Source organism: Echeneis naucrates, chromosome 10 (genome assembly GCF_900963305.1).
Source record: "Echeneis naucrates chromosome 10, fEcheNa1.1, whole genome shotgun sequence".
Lineage (NCBI taxonomy): Eukaryota > Metazoa > Chordata > Actinopteri > Carangiformes > Echeneidae > Echeneis > Echeneis naucrates.
Genome location: NC_042520.1, coordinates 12,285,609 through 12,304,900, shown reverse-complemented (window position 1 = coordinate 12,304,900; position 19,292 = coordinate 12,285,609). Strand labels below are relative to the sequence as shown.

At 39.8% G+C, this 19,292-nt stretch overlaps 1 protein-coding gene across 3 annotated transcripts in view; it reads right to left on the bottom strand.

Moving 5' to 3' along the window:
- diaph1 (diaphanous related formin 1) overlaps positions 1–19,292 on the bottom strand; it is a 78,977-nt gene that overhangs the window by 9,765 nt on the left and 49,920 nt on the right. For all 3 annotated transcript variants that reach the window (XM_029511964.1, XM_029511965.1, XM_029511966.1), the window contains 8 exons: positions 7,615–7,713; positions 7,351–7,445; positions 6,597–6,698; positions 5,992–6,231; positions 5,338–5,467; positions 5,053–5,177; positions 4,761–4,925; positions 3,780–3,912 (listed from right to left, as the gene is read on the bottom strand). In XM_029511964.1, coding sequence (XP_029367824.1) covers positions 3,780–3,912; positions 4,761–4,925; positions 5,053–5,177; positions 5,338–5,467; positions 5,992–6,231; positions 6,597–6,698; positions 7,351–7,445; positions 7,615–7,713 — 1,089 coding nt within the window. The remainder of the gene's footprint in view (positions 1–3,779; positions 3,913–4,760; positions 4,926–5,052; positions 5,178–5,337; positions 5,468–5,991; positions 6,232–6,596; positions 6,699–7,350; positions 7,446–7,614; positions 7,714–19,292) is intronic.

Sequence of the window (19,292 nt, the reverse complement as noted above, 5' to 3'; positions counted from 1 at the left end):
TGCATGGCCACTCTGGGAAATTAGATGTATTAACCCTGTTAAGCAGTTACCTAGCTTAGCTATTATCACTGATAGGGGCTAAACATTGAATTTACAGGGAGTTAACAACATATACACACCATTTATGAAAGCGACATCCAATTGAAACAAAGCCTACACATAAACATTCAAATAGGGCAAAATTAGTAATTATAGTTTACAGTAAAAAGATACTAACTGACCATGTAGGGGTGGGTGGGTGTGTGTGGGTGTGTGTGTGTGTGTGTGTATGTCTGTGTCTGTGCACAGGGACATTTTGTATGGGTGGTCTCTCTTTGTGTTGTGTACATGCACATTTTCTGCACAGCCTCAGTGGCTGGTGGCCTTAAATGACAGAAGAGGGTCAAAACCATAGGGGAGTTTTTATTTTGCTTACATGCTGGTGTGTGTATGTGTGTGACAGTCATGATTGTTTTGTGAGCAGGATTCAGTGGCACAGCTCAACACTCAGGCAGATGGTTTTAATTATTTCTACTTGAATCTTAGAAGAGGCAGAGGGGTCTGGAAAAGGGGGCATGGGGCTGGGGGTTAAAGGTTTATGTTGTCACCTCCCAACCCCCAAACACAAACACACATATGCACATAACTCTGCTCTCTCACAGACACACACTATTTAATCCCACAATAACCCCTGAAGCAGATGGCCAGTGGTCTCGCCTGTCACGTCAGAGAAAGTCTCTCTCATACACTACCCAAGCCTTGCAAAGCTCACATACACCCCTCAATGTCGATAGCATGAAACTGCAAAGACAGTTCAAACTGCAAAGATGTAGGCCATGTTTTTCTCTTTCCGGGGAAACACATCTGGCAGATCTCCACTTCCACTAATCACATGGTTGGCTTAGACCACTAGCGGAAGCACAGAGACACACAATCCCATTTGTGAAAAAGCTCTGGAGGCGGTCAAGTGACCACACAATGAACTAGCTCTGTATAAAATAAGACTTAATGTGGACTAAAACTACAAGTTCCTGGGGCCTAAGTACTCTAACATTGAAGATACTGCTTTTTATGTGAGTTCTGCCTTGAGAAAAACTATTTCACTATGAGACATCTTTCATCAAAGAAAACTTTTTCAACATTTGGTTTGTTAGTGGTTAGTAGCAGTAGTCATAGTGAAGAAAAACACTTCATTCAGTCATTCCATGATAATCATGTGCTTTTGTTAATTCACGTCGATTTTGTATAAATAACAGATAAATGGTTGATTGCTGGCAGTCAAAAGAAAATCAATATAAAACTGGCCTCAAAAGTTGTAGTGGTAAAGTACAACAATGCAGCAGAAGCTTTTGTAAAGCATAGAAGTAACAAGGTATTGCCTGAAACAACATAAGACGGATTAATTAGTCTAATAGCATTAGATCATCTCTTTGGATGTAATCTACAGCGAACAAATGCTATCTGGTGCTTGCGCATGCATGCACGCATGCACGGACACGGACACGGACACGGACACACACACACACACACACACAGAGACACAGACACAGAGAGAGAGAGAGAGAGAGAGAGAGAGAGAGATCATCTTGTGTGGAGCAACAGCATTCCTAATGGTTGTTCACACAACAACAGGGAAACAAATTGAGAAATTTACAGAGTCAGCATAACAAGAGTTGGGAGAAAAGAAACAGGAAAAGTTATGCACAAGATAAGGGAAGACAGTTCTTTAAGAAAGATTTTCCATTTTCTTAATGTTTCATGATTGTGCCTCCTTTTACAGTCACCTGAGGTAAGACATCAGGCTTCCCAGGCTTATCCCATCTGATCCCATCTCTCACCCTGTGCCTTTTTCCTCTCTTTGTTTAACCTCTTTTTCCAAGAGGCAACAATATAGTTTAATCCCCAAGAGAGCATCTGCTGCCCTACTATCCTCTTTCTCCACCCCTCCCCCAGTCCACTCGCTCACTTGCTCTGAGTGGAGCATGAGCACCCCTAGTGGCAATTCCCATACCAGCAAGAGTGTGGGTGTGTAAACATGACATGCACACACCCCTTGCCACATCATGAGGCACTCAGCCTCATACTTTTTACAGACAGTACAGCCACCTAGCTGTAGAAATAAGGAATAGTTTGTTTCCAAGTAGCTTTGACATTAGTAATGTACTTAGACACTGCATCTGTAAAACATATAAATCATATTAAATTGTTGCAAAGCTCTTATGTAAATCAGACTGTGGTTTTGGACCTTTGGGTGTGGAATTTGGCAGCCTGGTATGCTGAATCCTGAACTTTGATGTTTTATAAGAGCCAACTACATATGTCAAATCAACTAAATGCAAAATAAAAGTAGTGATCAATTAAAAACTCACACAATCACAAACATTAGGCTTTTGTGAACAAATCTCTGTATCTCTGGCTCACAGAGGAATGACAAGGCCACATACCGCAGACACTGACCTTCCAGAGCTTTAATGACAACGAGGGTATTTTTTGTTTACACAATTAGAGTTTGCGAGACAGTAAGGATATGTCTGTGGAAGATGGAAAGAAAAACAGGAGCCAAGAAAATCATGCAAAAGACCAGCTGCTAAAAACAAACACTGTACAAAGGTCATCCAGTATGAGGGTTATAAACAAATGCAGAACAAAGGCCAGGTGTGTTTATGCTGGATTTGTGTGTGGTTAAATTTAAATATGGGGGGGGATATTGAATTACTCCAGGCATCAAGGGCATTCAAATACACCACCTGTATGTAAATGACCTCAAGCCCACTAATGTACAGACACACACACGTTTGAAGCACTATTATGTTCCTTTCATAGGTGCCTCTACAGACTAAACATAAAAACCTGTCTACTTTACTTACTCTCAAAATGTTTACTACATACTTTTAACAGAGACCAAATTTTCCATGCAATGTGCTGTTTCTTTAAGTGCCCTTCAATTGACAGAAACTGGGGAAGGGTAGAAGGATGAGAGGAGGGAACGATGGACCAAAGTTAGCGAGGAGAGTAAGCCAGCTGGAACATGGAGGACTAGGAGAAAGGCCAGAAAGAGTTTCTGGAAGAAGTTCACAAACCCACCACTCTATCCCCCCCCCCCCCCCCCCCCCACACACACACACACAAAGTTTCTGCAACACATGCAAAGTAAAACAGACAGATTCATGAGAAAAAGACACAGTTACTATTTCACACACATACACACACACATACACACAGTGCACATAGGCTGCGGAGTCCCAGGAGAACCCGAGTGGAGCCAAAGAGAGGAGGAATGTACTGAAACTAGGTCACAGTCTCAGCCTGCAAGGCAGGATTTGGGTTTTAACTGTGTGTATACAGGGACGAGAATGCAAGAATTTGTGTTACACAAAAAAGCATTCTGCTGGCATTTATCTTCAAATAGCATCTTTTAGAGGGAAAGAAACATGCGTTTGGTAACATTGAGATTTAGACTTCTTTTCAGTTTTCCTGTGGGGAAGAAAATACCCATGTACTCAGAGGAATGAAAGAACTGCTTCTTGTTATATATCTGCCTTGCCTTTAATTTCTGTGGAAATCCATTATTAATTGCCAACTTCAAGACACAGGTCACCAACATTAGATTAACTCAGGCCTACAAAGACTGATGTGTTGCTTTCATATTCACACAGTCACACACGCAAACAGTATTTCACAAGCATGGACTCTGACTGCCCCCAACTGGAATCTGAGGGAAATACAAAGTGACAGATGTGGAGTGTGTTCCAGTCTTTCAGTCATATGTAGGTAAATGGGCATAATATAGCAATTGTCACCTGCATTGATGTCAAGGACTTGGCTCCTCTTCAGTTTCTCCTCTTTCTCCTTCTCAGCTTTTTCCCTGGCCAGCTTGGCTCTCTTAATTTTCTCTTCAGCCTCCTTCCTCTTCTGATTGTCCTTCACTGCTTGCTGGTGTGAGAAGTAAGAGTGGAGAAAACTTAAGATAGTGTGGGGTAGGGAACTGCATTTTTAGCAAAAATGCGAAAAAATGCAATTTGATTGTTGCCAGTAACTACTAGTCTTTTAATTGATGATCGCCCATTTCACACACACTGCACTGAAAGTGGGGGGGCTGATCCACAGTTTTGTTTTTTTTTGTTTTTTTTTAATTGAGAAGAACAGGTCTTAGTGAGAAGAACATCTTTATCTAAAAAACACTGGACCAAATCATATTAACGGTGCTTGGCCCTCACTTGAGGTGTCACAAGTTTGGAAAATCTATATGAAATGGCGCACAAGGCACAAACATGGCCTTATTCCTCATATTTTGTAATAGCTCAATATTTCTGGCTGCTGCTGAAAACAAGGGAAATAAGACATAATGATTGTCAAATTAAAAATTCTAATTTTGAAAAGCTTTTGATTAAACAAAAATCATTGCCCATCGCTAGTGTGGTGGCAAATGACTGCTAGTATGATTAACTAACATGAAGTTAAAGGTGACTTTTTCAACACACATCCTCAATTACATATGTACAAGACTGGTGTGTTAGATTATTTAGATTGAAAACGAAAATTCAAAACCAGCGAAAGGCAGTTCACAATAACTGGTAAAACAAGTTTCTTGCTGCAGGCACATTTTACGCTGATGTATAAACTGACAATATAATGAAGTAATTCTCAGGTTATTTTTTCCACTAACAGGTGTGACATTTTTCTTTTCCTGTTTTTTTTTTTTTTTAACAGCTTTTGTGTATATGTCTTTGCTTCCTGTTTTTTTGATGATAGGCAGGAGTTTGTCGCTGCCTCACACTTACCATGAACATGTTCTTAAAGGTGTTGAGGTCCCCAAAGAATTCCTCTACAGAGATTTTTCTTGGGTCAAAGACAAAGTACTCTCCCAAGTCAGCATATTGCTTCTCCATATTCTTATGCATCAGATCTAACTTCTCATACTGTTCACAGGCACTGATAACAAAACTGTAGAGAAGTGTAGTTAAGGAACTTAGATTGAAAATCACTCAAAAATATATGAATGAAGTCATTAAACAAATTACAGACTATGTCCTCCAACTGTTGAAAAGTTAAATTAAATATGTGAAAGGATATGGACATCTTCTCCACAAAGTGGTCCTTATCACTTTGTGGAGGAGGGAACCTTTCCAGATCCTGCTGAAGTTGCTTCATCTGACGGCCCATCAGTTCTAGGTTCTTCTGAAGTGTCTCTGCAGAGACTACAGAGGACAGGGAAAGGGAAATGTTGGGGAAAAAAAAATATATATATAAAAAAAAAAATATATATATATATATATATATATATATATATGTGTTTAGATAGGAGTGGCTGTTATGGATAATGCTCTGTTGTACAATAGACGTGTGCTGATCAAGTACCTCTGCTGGCCTTTTCCACATGAATGAGGTCATCAGGAAAGCTCATGACATCAGGATGCTGCTTCTGGCATATGTCAGCAATGAAATGGAGCAGTGTCTGCTTCAGATCTGTTGATTTAGTGTCACGCAGCTAATTGGGAAGAAAGAGGGGGAAAAAAAAAGCTTGAAAAAGGGTAGGCTGAAAAGGGGTACAAACAACTCTTGTACTTTTTAGTTGACATATATGATATATGTTAGAACTTGCTGTCAGTGTTTCACATTTTCCAAACTTTTTCTGTGCCTCTATATTGGATATTGTATATTATAGAATCAGATGAAAACAGAAAAATTGCACAGAAATAATACAGTACAGATATCATTGTTGTTACACAAAACTTGTATAGCAGTAATTGTCTTCATTGAAATTATGGGGTCATCTAAACATGTATATTGATGTTATGTATACTGCATGCCATACGGAAAACATATTTTTCTGTACTGCATTTCATCTGCTTAAAATGGAATAACAATAGCATGAGGGCGAAAAATTCAGTTATTGCTGAGTATGATATTAAGGTATGATTCAATCAAAGGGTGAATGTTTTACTCTTACGGGGACCATATCACATTATTTACTTAAGTCAGCATGGTGACACTTGAGCTCCGAAGTTTTACCTTGCACAAGTATGATACAGGAAAACCAAATGCTTTTCCATTGCGAGAGCCAGAGTTCATGAAGTTCCCCACAACAAGGATGATTTTCAGCAGTTTGGAGAAAGTCTGGCTTTGCCTGAGCTCCTCGCATGCTGCTGTCACAGAAACTACATCTGGCTTGATGTTGTTCAGCTGCTCCTCAAACTGCAGCTTGAACTGGATGGCTTCAAGCCGTGACATCAGTTTCTTCACACTGGACATCTGGGAGAAAAAAAGAAGATGGGGAATTTGAGATCCATTCCTTGTAAATTTGTCGCAAGATGATGCATGTTGGGGAGTGTGTGTGATTGAAGGGAATTTCATCCGTTACGCTCATCTGCCATGGTTGAACAAAGCAGTCTGTGTTTAACAGCAAGGGGATTTTCTACGTCTAATACAATGAAAATAGCATGACTCTTCTCCCCATTTTAACATTTTCTATGCCTCATTTGGCATCACACTGATTTCTGTGCTAGGCTTGTGGTCAAAACATGTCCAAGTCAGCTGAGAATTCAACTATATCAACAAACAACAAATAAACAATAGTTATCTGTCTGCGTTTTTTCATTGTGTATCTCATTTCTCACCACCACTCCAAATTGTTCAGACTCAGCCAAGTCATCATATTCATCCTTCATCTCTCCCAGGTCCTGTAGTTGCTTTTGTGTAGGCAATTGTTTGATCAGGTTCTATATGATAATTGAAAAGAGAATATAAATGACCAACAGGATAAGGAGACACTTCTTTTTATGATGTTACATGTACATTCATAAATATACATGCCATAAAATACTCCTTTAGTAAATTGGAATAGGTAAGAGTATTTGGCTCTAACAGGGCTTCAGTCTGAGAGCATGGACTAACCAGTGTACTGAACACATTTACTGCACATCGCAAAGTGGTGTAGTGTTTGGAACAAACACAAAATCAAATAGATAAATAAACATCTGTAGATGAATTAAATATGTCATGAAATATCATAAACCAGTATAATTAATTGCATTTAAAGGGCATACAATTGGAATAACATTGTCTCCCTAATAATGAAATCATTTTCATTAATACTACCTTAGAACTGCAATTTCATCTGGTTATCCGTTTACACTCAATAATATGAACCCCCTACATCAACCAATCTCTGTGTAACTTGATATTGAGAGCCTTGAGCCTTGAGGATTCACAACAATTCTCAAACAAACACATTGTTCTCAGGCTTATTACTTTCACTTATGATTATAGGAATTTATATCTGTAAATTCAACTGGTCGAATCTTGAAACTCCTCTGAAATATCCTAAGGAAACTTTGTAGGCAGATACCAGTAAAAATCAATGCACAGTACCTGAACCATAGATTCCGACAGGATCTTTTCATTGACCTCCAAGATGGCATTTTTGATCTCTTCATAAGGGAGACGGAATGATCCCAGGAAAATAGCTGTATGAAGAAAGGCAAGTACCAACACTAAACTTCTGGTTGAAATTCAGTTGAAGATGCTTTATTGTTAGCATTTCAACAAAACGGTTGACTAAATACACTTGAATAGTCAAGCCACTTGTAAGGGGATACCAAGGATGTAAACGTGGACTTTTGGCAATGGACTTACAGAGGTTCTGTGAAGACTTGGGATCAAGAATCTTCACCTCTTTTACCTTCTTCTTTTGCATCTGCTTCTTTTCATCACCACCATCATGCTCCTTTTTGGCTGGTATGGTGGAAAGAGAAAATTGGGAGTGGGGTAAAATTATAGACAAAAGGACAGAAGAAAGAGAAGACTTTTTTAGAAATCTTACTAAGTACTTGACAGTACTAGTTGATGACTAGTACTCCTGGATATAAATCAAGTTGATTTGAAAAGGAGGACAGTAGTGACATTGATTGTGGAAAACAGAATGAACTGAATTAGAGGGATAGGTGAAGGGCCTGTATATTGGAGGTCTGCTCTCATAAATATGGTTGGACGTTTGCAAGCTGAGGGGATTCAAAGTTTGTTGTGAGCTTACACACATGTATATACAGTAAATTGATTGCACATATGCATATGTTCATACCAAAGTAGAGGGTTAGGGTTAGCTAACACACTCACACACGCTAACTTGAAAGAAAAACTTGTTCTGACAAGGTCAGGATCCATGACTGTAAGGATGTGTCAGTGTGGGGGGGGTGAATATGCACTAGATGATAAGTAAGAGTGAAATGACCACATAACAGCCCACTGTACACTCAGCAGACTGGGTGTCACAGTTAATCAGTTAATTTATATTACCAAACACCATCAGTTCACTCTTATCAAAGTAAACAAACGGCTAAAAAATTAAGCACAAATAGTGCATCTCAGAATGAGCACTGAAATCATTATTAGATTGACCACAAATTAATCTATTCGTTACCTACCAGGTGTGCTTACAAACAACTGGGCGACACTAATTTTGGATGACCCTCTCAACTGATGTAATTGACAGTGAACATTGTTGTCAATGGTATCCTTAAATACAACACATATAATGCATCCTACATGAGATCTTGTTAGTTATTTCTCATCTTTTTGTGTGTCCTTCATCTCTCCTGCATACATCTCTTTCTCTTTAAGGTTTTTCTGAATCTCTATGCAGGGGTTTTGAACTTGCCTTTGCAGCCTTGCCTTATCTTTACAGAAACTAGGGAGGAACTGAGACATGAGTTACCGTCTGGAAACCTGTCAGAAACAATGCTGGCACATCGCATAAAATGAGTATGCATCGTCTCTATGTCACTTCCTGTCTGAAATACATGGACAAACAATACAAATGAAAATAAGCCTCTGTGCCCTGAGCCGCCCACCAGTTTCCAGTGTCTGGTAATGACCTCAAGTAATGACATCAGAAGCTACAATTCATTGGCCATCCAGCCAATTCCCATTTTGGTTTTGTATCCAGTCTTATAGAAACTTATATAGAGTGTTTTCATTTCTGAAGTCACTTTTGGTACATCATTTATCATATTCTCTGCTCTCCATGCCTTGTGTGTTTCTGTTACTGGGTAATCATATGTCAGAGCTAGCTTTTCTCCAATATGCCATATTGTGAGTCTTCTGATATATGCAAATTGTGATTGTGTATATGTGCAAGTTTCTGTTTCTGAAACTATTAAAATAAAATAATTAACTTAACCCCCAGCTCTTTGTATTACATGTTTGCCTGTTTCGGCAGTAATTCAACCATCTTTCTCCATTCCACATGAGTCTGATTTAAAGAGTTACACTATGTATTCTCCACACAGTCAATGAAACAGTGACAATGTCATAACAACTCATTCATCCATCTGTGAATTTTTCCATATGTCCAGTCAAACTGTATTGTGTATTGATGTGAGTCCAATCAGTTGAACAGCCCCTTCTCTAGAGCGTAAGCCTCTTAATGAGCTCCTCATCTCTCCATTTAGCCATTCATTCAGAACACATCTACACACAACACAGTTAATGAACTGTGGCATCAATAAGTCCCATTGTTTCACTCAGTGTCAGCTTATGCTCTTTTGAATCCACTCTCAGGGTCCACCAACACTTGCGGTTGAAATTTGGCTCAAACTTCAGAGAAAACTGATTTGTTTGAAATCTCTAATTTTACATTTTCTTTATAATTTTTGTTGCATTACTGTAAACAAGCAATGCATCCCGTGAATCAATAACACTATTGTGTGTCCACCAGCCCAGTCAGAGTCCCTACTGAGAGAAAGAAACTATGCCAGGAAGTCAACCATTAGACACACACACACACACACAGAATAGGAAACTCCATCAGGACATCCATGAGGAAACAACATAAATATCTTCTCATAAACACAGCTCAAAGGTAGGAAAAAAACTGAAGTGTTCATTCACAAAAACACATAAGTTAGAAACACAAATAGCTACAATTGTAACAGCATAAAATATTTCATAATTTCACTGAGCAGGTGTAGACTTGCTCTCTTTGGAAGGTGACTTAAGATAAGGTCTGTTGTGAACTAGCTCAATATTAAAATAAAATAACTTGACGACTGTCAACTAGAAAATTTTTGAACTTCTGATATACATATTAGGGGTGTAACAGTACGTGCAATCATACCGAACCGTTCGGTATAGGGCATTCGGTACGAATACACACGTATAAAAAGGTACAGAAAACATTACCACACTAAAGCACAGTGAAACTACTCGCCACTCCTTGTTTCCTTTGAGTGACAGTTCCAATGTTCATCCCATCTGACCAGCATATACTTGGAAGAAGCTGCTAGTCTGGGACTTACTGACCTAGTGGCAACATCATGTTACTAGGTCAGTGTGTGTGTGGAGAGAGTTAGAGAGCTGCAGAGAGAGCATGAGTGTCTGTGAGTGTGTGTGTGCGCATTGGTGAGATAATGACTACAGTGCCAGCTGTGTACTAGCCAATGAGATCAGGTTTGGCTATGCTGACATCATAGCTGATTCATAAAATGGGGTCTGGTGTTCAGATTGTAAAATGGCTGCTCCATGGTTTCAACTTGCACAGCCACCTCATTTCATTTATGAGCCAATGGCACCTCTAGCGGAGGCTATGGTGAATTGCACCACGTTAGACTTAGTCATTGTTGGGGGAGGAGAGGAGATGACAGAGGCAGAACACATGTGTGAATAGACCCACGCATACAAAGAAAACAACAACTAAACCCCCCCCCAAAAAACTTTCCACAGCATATAGCAACACATCGAGAGTGCTGACATCTTAAGATCCACATGTTTTATCCTTCCTTTTTGTAATACCATCACACAATGAAGGACCCTGGGAACAAATCACTGCCATCCAGACTAACACACACACGTTTCTTTTCCTGGAACACCTCCCTCTCAACCCCCCAACAGCTGCTTGGCACTGAGAAATGACGAGGGTGGGTGGGGGCGTAGGGGGTGTCTGTGTGTATTTCCCTACAAACACATGTGTGCGTCCTGAAAGAAAAAACTGAATTCTTTCATTTCTGACTTCTGTTTCTAATTATGAGGAAGAGGGGAAAGAAAAAAAAAAGAGTTGGGATGAAGGGGGAGGCAAATGAGACTCATGACGAGCGAAGTCACGCAGAGGTCTCTGTCAATATGTAACCAAGCATATGTGTGCGTGCGTGTGTGTGTGTATCTGTCTACACAAAGAGGAGTCTGTTTATCAGTGAGCAGACCTGAGTGTGTCCTTCACACCACCCCCCCCCCTTCCTCTCTTGTTCGCTCTGTCCTTAAAAGGAGAAAATGTGTGGTGTGGAAGGTGATGAGCAGCCAGACTTGGAGGAGAAAAAAACATGAAAAAGGCTGATGGAAAAAAGGGAACAGAATGACAGAGAACAAGTAAAATACAGGACCATGTGGTACATGCTCATTCCTGACCAGCCGAAACTATGGCCTCAATTCAAAGTAGTTTCAGTCGTGTCTCAGAAGGCAAAGACTCTTATTCACTCTTTTCAAATAGTCATTCATCCTGCCATCACCACTCCCTGCTTGTGAAGCGCTACAGTTTATTTTTAACCCACTAAAAGCTTTCAGATGATGTGCTCTATTGTATATCTGTAATACCATGAGGGCTTTTCATAGGCCCTCTGGTGGTAAGAAAAAAGAAAAGCACAATATTAACTTTATATAACTTTGAATCAATTTTTTTTTTCCATTTCACATACCAGAGCTGGAGATTGTCTAAACTGAAAAAGAGGAGAGGGTTTTTGGTTTCAACATCAATATCTGTGGTGTGGACAGTTCTTTGGAAAAAGTTGCTGATGTTGCCCAACAGAGAAACATGCAAAGACACAAACAATTTTTGTGCCAACTTTTAACTTCAACAAAGTCTAGAAAATATGTTCTCTGTTTTAGAAAGTTTACTTTAAGCTTAGGTGTTTGTGCCAAAATGAGGGAATGAGACTAAGAAGAAAAGAGAAAGGGAGGGAGCTTTAAGTTTTTCATCTAAAGTAAACACAAGGCTAAAACTGTGGCAGACAGAAGGACAGCTGTAGCCCTGGTCCCTTTAAACTTTAAATGTCCAACATTCTGTCACTTTTAGAATAAGAATGTGTGTGTGTGTGTGTGTGTGTTTGTATGTATAATTGTGATTATGTCTAACAGAAGAAGAATAAGGGGGTTTCCACGGTAACCTCGGGTCTGAAAGAGCCCCTTCATCCTGTTTTTCACTATGAAAGGAAACGAAGAGAAAAGATTCCTGACTGTGTGAGTGTGTGTGTGTGCGCGCGTGTGTGTGAATAGGACCAGATGGCAGGGTGGGGCAATGAGGAGGGGGGACGGGGGAGGATGTGGGAGGGCCAGGATGTTGGGGGAGGGCATGTGGGCGGGGGTGTGGGAGGGGCTTAGAGGTGCTCCCTTGCGCTCCCCTGGTGTATGAATAGTGTTACTGCAGCTGAAATAATTTTAACTGATCAATTTAGATATTATCAAAATAAGCTTGGTTTACAAGCAAAAAAAAAAAAAAAAAAAAAAAAAAAACAGAATCTGAATATTAAAACTTTGCTATATATATATATATATATATATATATATATATATATATATATATATATATATATATATACACATATAAGCACAACACCTCTCCATTTTACAAATGTATAATTTTAAGTTCTAGATCTTTTTAATTTAATTTTGGCAACACAAATTCTTGTATTATTCTGGCCCAACCAGATTTTTCAAAATAAACAAATTAATAAATGACTAATGAATTGATGGTATGTTTTAGACATTTTGACTTCTGTGTCCCAAACTATAGCTCTGAAGTTTTGTTATTATTTTGGTAACACTTTGAGAGATTGAGAGGCAACTGCTGAAAAACTATACTGGAAGAATGCTATATTACAAGAATTTATCACATTCATTTAACATAAACTCGTTGACCTTGACTTTCTTTCTAATCCTAAAGTACATTTTCTGTGCTTGTTCTGAACTAGTTTTAAATGGTTAAAAGAAAATCCCAGTCTTCGGTGATTTCATTCCTTACTTCCTATTATTAAAAAATACTGCAGTGTAGTATAATTATCTTTTTGTATGTATCTGAAAGCATCATTCTTGCAGTGTTGGTCCCTCAGTAAGGTTACTATTTATGTGTGGAGTCACAGTGCCCTCCACTGGGGAAATCGATGTACTGCTGTTAGGTAGTGTAAATCTGGCCCTACACTCTGTTAATTACCTTCACAACCCAACATTAACCATTCAACATGTTTGTGTGTGTGAGTGAGCGAAGAAATAAGCTGTAATAAAGTATATCCTGCTTGTGAGAATGTGCAGTGTCGAGTGTACTAACACTGAGAGTGTACAAAAACCAGCCAAAAGGGTGCTGAAAAGTTTGAAGGGGAATTAAGGTACAGGTTTGGAAACAGTGGGTCCGTGTGCGTGCGCATGTGTTAGTGTTGTTCTCTCAGGGCCATTGTGACCTCACTATGCTCTTCTGGCCATGAAGGTCTTCAGCAATGACGCACACATGGCACGTACTGGCATCACTGATGAGACACACATACACACACGGAATATGCTGCCTGCATTGCTGATAAGGTGCGCTACAGTTGACACACCACTACCTTGAACTTGAATTTGCACTTGCCGAAACCACACAAACAGCCTATAAATCCCCATAGCAAATAACAGAGGCCACACCCCCCCCCCCCCCCCCAAACACACACACACACGCACAGAGACAGAACCGCTTATTAAATCAGTCCTACATCAGCCAGTCTCCTTGGGACAGCAGTAAAGATTTACTACAGCAATTACACTAGCTAATTACAAAGAGAAGAGACAGAGGGAGTAAGGGAGAACTGGAGAGCTTAAGAGTGTAAAGGAGAGGAGGAAAATCAAATTAAAAGAAGCAAGCGCAAATAAAGGGGGAAAACTGAGCCAGGCATATGAGGGAGAGCGAGAGATAGTGAAAAGTTAAAGGACAAGGAAGATGAGGATGTGACCTTGAGAAAAAGACAACACCTGAGTCTTGAATAGTACATAGAGACAACACAAAAATAAATATTCAATGTTCAGTTCAGTGTCAAATAACGAACAGCTGTGTCTATGTATGTGCTTGTGTGTGTGTGACCGACTGAGTAAGTGACTCACAGAGTGTGTAAGTACCCTTTCTTTGGGACTCTTGTAGTCTGTGTGGTGCTTTAGTGTTTGTTATTCACAGTGTGACTGTCCTTGATGCTGTACTGGCCTTCACAGCACAATGCTCCCTCTACGGGGAGCAGATAGAATTACATCATTAAGCAGGCTTGCTCAGTGTCATGTATCATGCATCAATCAACCATTTGTAACCAATTCACCTAGTTCCTTGAGGTGTATGTAGTTAGTATGGATTGAAGGTCTACTCATGGACACCTCATCTTAGGAGACGCTTGGACTAAGGTCATGTAGTTGAACTTAGCCTCTTTACATACAGCGCCAGCTGCCATGAAAATGCACATTTCCTTGTCTACTGTCCATCCTGACCCCCTCTGTGACATGTGCACAACCATGGAAAAAGTCTAATTTACATGAACCCAGAGGTAGAAATGAAAACTTCTAAATTGGGTTTCTATCTCAATTAAAAAGTTAGATGAACTGTAACACACATGCACCCCATGAGGCACATTTTGCCCTGGGCAAAAAGGATTAGGTGAAGCTCTTCTGTCAGCTCTAAAATATTCATTATTACCTTATAGAAAGATAGCAGACAGAGAGCGAGTGGGCGCAACAAGGAATGAGAAAAAACGGAGAGTGCAAAAAGAGAGCATGAGTGAGGCACTTTATGAATACAAGCAGTTCTAACTTATTCAAAGCAAAATAGATGAAAGGAGGACTGAGCAAAATGGAGGTCTACATGGTGTCATGCCATGGAGGACAGTTAAAAGCTAGTCGCAGGGATGGAGCACACAATCATCCTCTGTTAATCCCTCAACTTCTTTCCCCTCGTCTCCAACCACCTATCCTTTCACTCGTCTTTATCGCTACTTCAGTGATGAGCACCACAGAAAGAACTCACTTATTTGCCCACCTCCCCCATGTCTCTTGGTCTCTTTAGGCAAGGTTTGCAGGCCTGATTAGCAACTGTGACTTGACCACATGGTGGAAAGACTGGCAAACACGCAAACACAGACTTGAGCATGTCCACACATACAGACGCGCATATGTGGCACAAGGAATGAGAAGAGCCTGTGTTGTTAGGTCTAATAAACCCTTGAGCAAGAGCCATGGAGAATGAAGAGGCCAGAGAGGAGGAGGGAGTTTTGCCTTTTCTAATGTCAGCCACTGCTTGCAGCATACATACATACACACACACTTTCCGAAGTGTGTGTGTATGTATGCATGCTGTCTGGAGGCAAAAAGATTGTGCTATTTTCTGGTGCTGTTACCATGTTTTTTTCCAGCAAAGATGCTAATATGACCAAAGCAAGGAGTAGAAAATACTGGGGGAAAAACATGCAGAGAGTGATACTAGAGGATGGATAAAGGGGATGAGTAACTAAGTAAATCAAATGAATAGTGTAGGAGAAACAGTGGAACAAAAAGATGAAAAAGATGGTGTGATATTGTCAACAGAGCGAGAAAAAACAAAAGGGGAATAAGAGCCCAGTTCCAGCAAAAGTATGATTAACACACTAGAGATACCCAATCATCTCCATGCACATACAGACCCCCTATTTCTCTCTTTCAACTTGAATTTGGTGTAAATCATGTAGAACTTTGAATCTTTGGAAAAGTTGCCAGCACAGTGATCCTGAAATCCATACTGCTTAGAGCACAGTACACAGTTCTTTGCATTAGTGTATGTCAATCCCTAGCTGTGTTGCAAAAGCTTTGAGGAAATGACTGCATGTGTTTGAAATACATCAATAACATTGGCTCATAATCAAACTAGGTAGCTAAAGGGGGGTGACAACCATGATCTGGGAACATCTACCTTTGTTTGGGAACCTGAGGAAAAGTCTGTCTCATCAAAGATCTGTTGGAGTGCTGCAGGGTTTACAGGTTGTGAAATCAGTTTTACACTGTAACAAAAGGAAAAGAAATGGCAACCCCTGAAATAAACTAAAGAGGAGGAATAGATATTTAAACAGAGAGACAGGTGTACAAATCCTCTCCTAGAACATCTGTCTGCTGGCCTCTCTCTGGAATTGGCCATGGTTAGGACTAGACAAAAATATACACATGCAGGCACACAAAGACACAAACGCAAATACAGATACACGAAAGTACACACATAATCCCACCATGGCTTAGTGAGCCAACAGGGGATGTGTTGCCAATCAGACAGCTATGTGAGGCTGGGCGAATGAAAACAATCAAGGAACAAAACAAAATATGGCTCAGGGACTGGCACACGTTTGTGTGAACCATGGAGTATGTCTGTGTTTGTGTGTCTGCATGTGTGTACATATGTTTGTGTGACTGAATTTATACACAGTGCCAACCAGAGATTCTGTGTTAACACAATTTATTCCCAGCAGACAGTGTTTGGAGATATGTTCTTGGTCTCCTATTATGATTGATGGTAAGAGTAGCATATCCTGGATTCTGACACACACACTTAAAGTGTGGTGTGTGCATCATGGCTGCCATTCCTGATCTGCTGCAGAAAAACATCAGCTGTCTTACAATTACTGTTACTACCGACGCTGTTAACCTATGTGCTTTCTACAGTAAATGTCTCTAAAATGTCATTGTTTGTGCACACAGCTGCTAAAATGTTTGCTGAAACTATATTTACTTTTTTTATGTCCAACACATGCATCAGATTCAGTCTAGACATGGACTACAGTGGACCATGTTATGTTGCTGACATGCTAACAGGCTGACTGTCAACAGATTTTTACTTTGTGCATTTTTCTGTATAGACTTGCGATAATGTCCACAATCTTTACAATGAGTGCAGTTTTAAAAAATAATTAAAATAAAATACTAGTATTGAAATAACAAAGCTAACATTTAAATTCTACCAATTAATCAAAAGAGGTCTCCCAACAATATTCTACTATAAGGTGAGAGCAGTATTTTCTTTATTCTACCTGTTGTTTTCAGTGTGGACTTGTGACCTGGCATGTGTGTGTCTGTCTAGTGAGCTATCGCTCCTCTCACTTTCTTGTTGTTTCTCATGGCTCAGTGAGTGTGTCAGTCTGCATTGGCCCTCTTTCAGAAGCTACTGAGAGATGGCAGCACCATTAAAATTTAACCCACTATCTCATCACTCACTGCACTCTGACAACAGAGGGAGAGAGACTGGCTGAGATAACCAAGCAAACATACAAGGATATACAGGCATGTACAGTTGTGGTCAGAAGTTTACATCCACTAATCATGGGCATGAATGTCATATTAATTGTGTGGTTTTTATGATTTATTTGAACCATTCTTTTTCCATTCTTTTCCTTTTTCTTCAATGATATTTAAAAACAAAAATTGGGTGCACAAGTCTTGAATTTATTTTGGATTTTCTCTAATCTAGATGAGGTCAAAATAATACATACAGGCTCGAATATTTACAAACAACACCACTAATATTTGGTTAAATGTCCCTTAGCAAGTTTCTCCTAGACCTTTTGTAGCTATAAACTACCTTCTGGCGTAATTGACTGGATATTTGACCACAGGTGAATTAGCAAAATTTGGAGGTAGTCCTCCCTCCATCTACTTTGGGCAGTGCAGCAGTACCTCTGACAGTAAAACAGTCCTAGGGCATGATGCTACCACCACCAGGCTTGACAGCTGGTATAGTGTTCTCGGTTGGTTCAGGTTTGAAACCCTCAACTTGACTCTTCCAAACATTCTTCTTGTCATTGTGGAAAAATAGCTCAATCTTTGTGTTGACTGACCACAAAACTTTTCTCCAGAAGGTATTTGGTTTGTCCATGTGGGCGGCTGCAAATTTCAGCCAAAGCTTTAAGATGTCGATTTCAGAGCTGGTGCTTCTCTTCTTGGTTGGCACCCTCTCAGTCCATCATGATGTAAAACTCTCTTCGCTGTGGCAGTTCATGGCAGGCTTGAGCCTTGGACGATCCCAGGTTGTTCCAAAACAATTTCTTTTCATCTGAGAGTGACAGTTTGGGTCTTCTTCCAGGACTTGGCAAAGTGCTGATGCATCCGATTGTACTTGCATACAAAACTGATGATGTTGGAATCTGAAGTGGTTTAGAAATGGTTACCAGCTGCAGTCAAACATTATCACAAAAGAGAAGTTAATGGGTTTTGGCCATGTCAAGTTAAAATACATTCTACAACGTTCTGCACCATTTAATTTAAAGATTTTGGTGAATGTATGCGTATATCTGTATATATGTATAATTTTGGCCCTGTGTGGATTAGAGAAAATCCCAAATGAATTCAAACTTGTGCACCTTATCCTTGTTTTTAAAAAATCAATTGAAGATGTACATTGTTTTATCATTCCACCCTGGAAAAAGAATGGTTCAAATAAATCATTAAAAGCCCAAAATTAATATGGCATTCATTCCTGTGTTGAATGTATATAAACCACAACTGTATCTAACCAAAGATATGCACAAATAACCATACATGGACACAAACACACTTCCAAGGATTCAGTCTGAAGTAATAGCAAGAGATGGATAGCGATGGAGCAAATGATCCTATACAGATGAAAAGTGAAGCATATAACAAACAAATTATTGCTTGAAAACAACACATTCACACATATCTGATGCATAGATGGCGTTGGAAATGAGCTACAGCAATGCAGCACAGGAAATCCAGAATGTGTATGGGTTTTATGTCCTATCAATCTACGCAATCCCTCTCACTAAATCCACATTTTCACACTTTTGTCCTCATCAGCTCTCTCTCTCATTTCTAAACGTATTCCTCAATATTCTGACAGAGCTTTTTCTTTTTTTCTCTGTTCTCTCTCTTGCACCATCTTCTGTGAGAGGTAAAAACCGCCCCCTCTCTCTTCTGCTCCTGTCTTTTTCTGCACTAGTGGAGTGTGGGATAGCTGGCAGAGCTGGGAGGCCTATGGTCGCTTAATTAAGAAGCAGGGTGGAACAGAGGCCACAGTTAACAAGGACACTCATTCACAGACTTTTGTATTGCTTTATTTGTAAGGACCTGCACTGTCTATGGGCCACAGTGCTTAAGTTAGCAATTCCCTGAGTCTTACCCAAACCTCTACCCACACTGATATGGAAGCAAAAGAACATACACAGGCACACATTAACAAGAACTCACATGCTCACAAAGAAACAGAGGAACAGACACACAATTTCCTCTTCTTTCACACATCACAAAACCTAATCAGAGGTTGAGGACCTGTGCTGAAATTCTACAGG